Source organism: Myotis davidii, unplaced genomic scaffold (genome assembly GCF_000327345.1).
Source record: "Myotis davidii unplaced genomic scaffold, ASM32734v1 scaffold992, whole genome shotgun sequence".
Lineage (NCBI taxonomy): Eukaryota > Metazoa > Chordata > Mammalia > Chiroptera > Vespertilionidae > Myotis > Myotis davidii.
In genome coordinates, this window is record NW_006283543.1 from 447370 (window position 1) to 450219 (window position 2850).

The following is a 2850-nucleotide window of genomic DNA, read 5'->3' on the forward strand; positions in this document are numbered from 1 at the left end:
GTGGGCAGAGGGGCAGAGGCCTCTCCCACTGACCAACACCAGCCCCAGAGTTCACTCAGTAATAACTCAGCCTGTAGGCGAGTCAGCTCCGATCCCTGTCAGGCTGTCTCTTGACCTTCCTAATCACGTCTGCAAAAATGGACAAATGGTTCCCTGGCAAGAGCTAAGGGTGCCCGGAGTAGGGGCCTCTCACTAGGAGGCCAAGGGCTGTTCCCTTTACCACACTCCCTCCACCCCCACCTGCCTGCCTACCAGCCACAGATCATTGACTGTCCAGTGAGAATTTTAACAATTCCTGTTCTGCATCCCCCCAGCCCCACCCCTACCCCCAGAGGTGACTTGTAGGATGACCTACTGAGGCTGGAACAGCCAGAATTCAGATGCTGAGTGGGGAACGAGCAATCAGCTCTCCTGCAAGGGTGTAGCCTCTGAGACCTCTGGGAGGCTTACCTTGGTAACTTAGGAAAGGCTCACAGGCCCCAGAGAAGAGGTATCTTGTAGAGCAGGGGTAGGGAACCTTTCTTCTGCCAAGGGCCATTTGGATATTTATAACATCACTGGCAGGCCATACAAAATTATCAACTTAAAACATTAGCCTGCTATATTTGGTCGAACATTTAATTAACTTACCCTTAATGCCTTGAGAGGGCCAGACCAAATGATTTCACAGGCTTCATACAGCCCAAGGGTCAGATATTCCCCACCCTGCTTTTCTCTCCCTATCTCATTTTCTCAGATTTTCAAGACAGGAAAGGACCTCATAGGAATGGCCACCAGCCTCCTCCTAGAACAGAATCTCCTGATGGCATTCCAACCTTCAACACAGGGAGGCTGCCTGTGGAAGCATTCAGGGTTCAAAGGCCCTTTTCTTGAGCTGAATTCTACCTCTTCACAACCCCACTGGCTGATTCCCTTTGAGTCCCTTGAAGGACCCTGAGCCCTGCCCCATAATGACTCCAGAAGTTAATTTTCCCTCTAGCTACTCAGAGTGGTACAGCCCAGAGAGCTTAGCTGCCACCATGTGCCACATCTCTCAGATCTGCCAGTTCTCTCTCTGGTCACAGTATAGTCTACATGACCCTATGCTCACTAATCCCAACCCTAACCTCTTGGGTCAAAGGTGTTTAAACTGGAACTGGGAGGCTTCCTTTCAGTCACCGTCACTATCTTATCTTGGGGCTCCATGACCAGCTGGACTGCTGAGACTAACTGTCCCCTCCAAGCACGCCTCTGAATGAGGGAGCACTGCCCCACCACAAGAGCTAAGGAATATGGGCAACCCCTGAGCATGTTTCTTCATCTCTAAAACAGTAGAAGAATCATGTAGGGGCAGCACATGCTCAACTGAGACAGCTAGGATAAGCACTTCGCAGCTACAGCTCACCTGGCATGGTCCAAGCACTCCACCACCTTGCCAAAGGTGCCTTCGCCCAGGTTCCCCACAATCTCATCTAGGAGAGAAAAGAAGCAGAGCGTGAAGGACTGGAGGGCAGAGGGTCGGCAGCTCCTGCAAGTTCACAGCATTCAAATTTTCAAAAACAAAAAAGGTTTCTCTCTCACTGCTACACTCTTAAAAACAGAAGTTGCTAGTGTTTGTGTCATTCAGGCAATTACTGGTGGCCCCACTAAGGCACCACGCGCACTAGAGGCCCCTCCGGGCAGGAGAGGTCTGGTCTAACAAGGGGGTAGAAAGTAGAGAGGTAAAGTTTTACGAAAGGTGGCTGTACATCGCTCTTGGAGCCAATCGCCGATCCGGCACACCAGGTGGCCCTCCTTGTCATCTTCCACACTCCGGCTGCTGCGCTTACTGCTCTGTTGGCTTCTCTGCATGCACCGCCCCCCGAAACGCCATCCGACCAATCGCATGGTAGGCGGTTCCGATTGACAGATTGAGGTGTCAGTCAAAGGCAGAGGTGGAGACGGTGAGGAGCCGGTGGGTTGGTTGGTTGGATTTTCCAGATCCCAGCATTTCATAAGGCACACAGCATATATAACGATAGGGATATTGCAAGGGACACGTCAAGACACAAACTGACTTCAAAAACAGAAAAGTAAAAACAGCTACAGGTATGTAAAGACAACTTGGATGCTCAGAAAGATGACCAGCCTCTGCTGCTGAGGGGCCGGGCTATGCGGAGAGCCACAGCCTTGACACCCTTCTCTACTAAGTGTTCCCCTCCCAGACCCTCCCAGTATGCTTCGGCCAGGGTGGAGACGCAGTGAAAACGACGCAAGAGTGTGGCTGTCCCAAGCCTTGGTCCATTATCCAGAATGGTCGGAAGCCACGCTGGCTTCAGCTGCAGAATGCCCAGCTTGTCTTTGCCTGCCTCTCTCTTGCCCACACAGCCCTGCACATACTTGACAGCTGCCACTCAGAGCCAAGCTACTACAGGCCTCCAGACAGCATCCATGGCCACAGCACATAACCTTGGAGACACACAACAGGCTTTCCTTCCCAGAGGTGTGATTACAGTGTGGGCTCCTGGTCTCAGCAGAGATCTATACAACCTTGCACACTAGAAACACCACCAGGCCCTGTTCCTGGCAAGTGGCCTGCAACTGGACAAGGCCTAGAGCTGTAGGCCTTTCTGTCATTTCTTTACATGTCGCATCACACAGGCAGCTCATCCCTCGTCTTGACTGCCTCTCATGCGAAGAGGCTAGGACAGTGATGGCGAACCTTTTGCACGCGTGTCAGAGGTGACATGCAAACTCATTTTTTTGGTTGATTTTTCTTTGTTAAATGGCATTTAAATATATAAAATAACTATCAAAAATATAAATCTTTTTTTTACTATGGTTGCAAGTATCAAAAAAAAAAAAAAAATGACACGGCACCAGAGTTAATTT

General features: G+C 50.6%; 1 protein-coding gene across 2 annotated transcripts in view; it reads right to left on the reverse strand.

The window, feature by feature from the left end:
• CLK3 (CDC like kinase 3) overlaps nucleotides 1–2850 on the reverse strand; it is a 33480-nt gene that overhangs the window by 4939 nt on the left and 25691 nt on the right. Inside the window, exons 1-2 of one of the 2 annotated variants that reach the window (XM_006753723.2) lie at nucleotides 1728–2410; nucleotides 1385–1451 (exon numbers count right to left, since the gene is read on the reverse strand). In XM_006753723.2, the coding sequence (XP_006753786.1) occupies nucleotides 1385–1451; nucleotides 1728–1974 (314 nt within the window). In that variant the 5' untranslated portion in view covers nucleotides 1975–2410. Of the gene's footprint in view, nucleotides 1–1384; nucleotides 1452–1727; nucleotides 2411–2850 lie in introns of those variants that run through there. The other variant, XM_006753724.2, reaches the window with a different exon arrangement.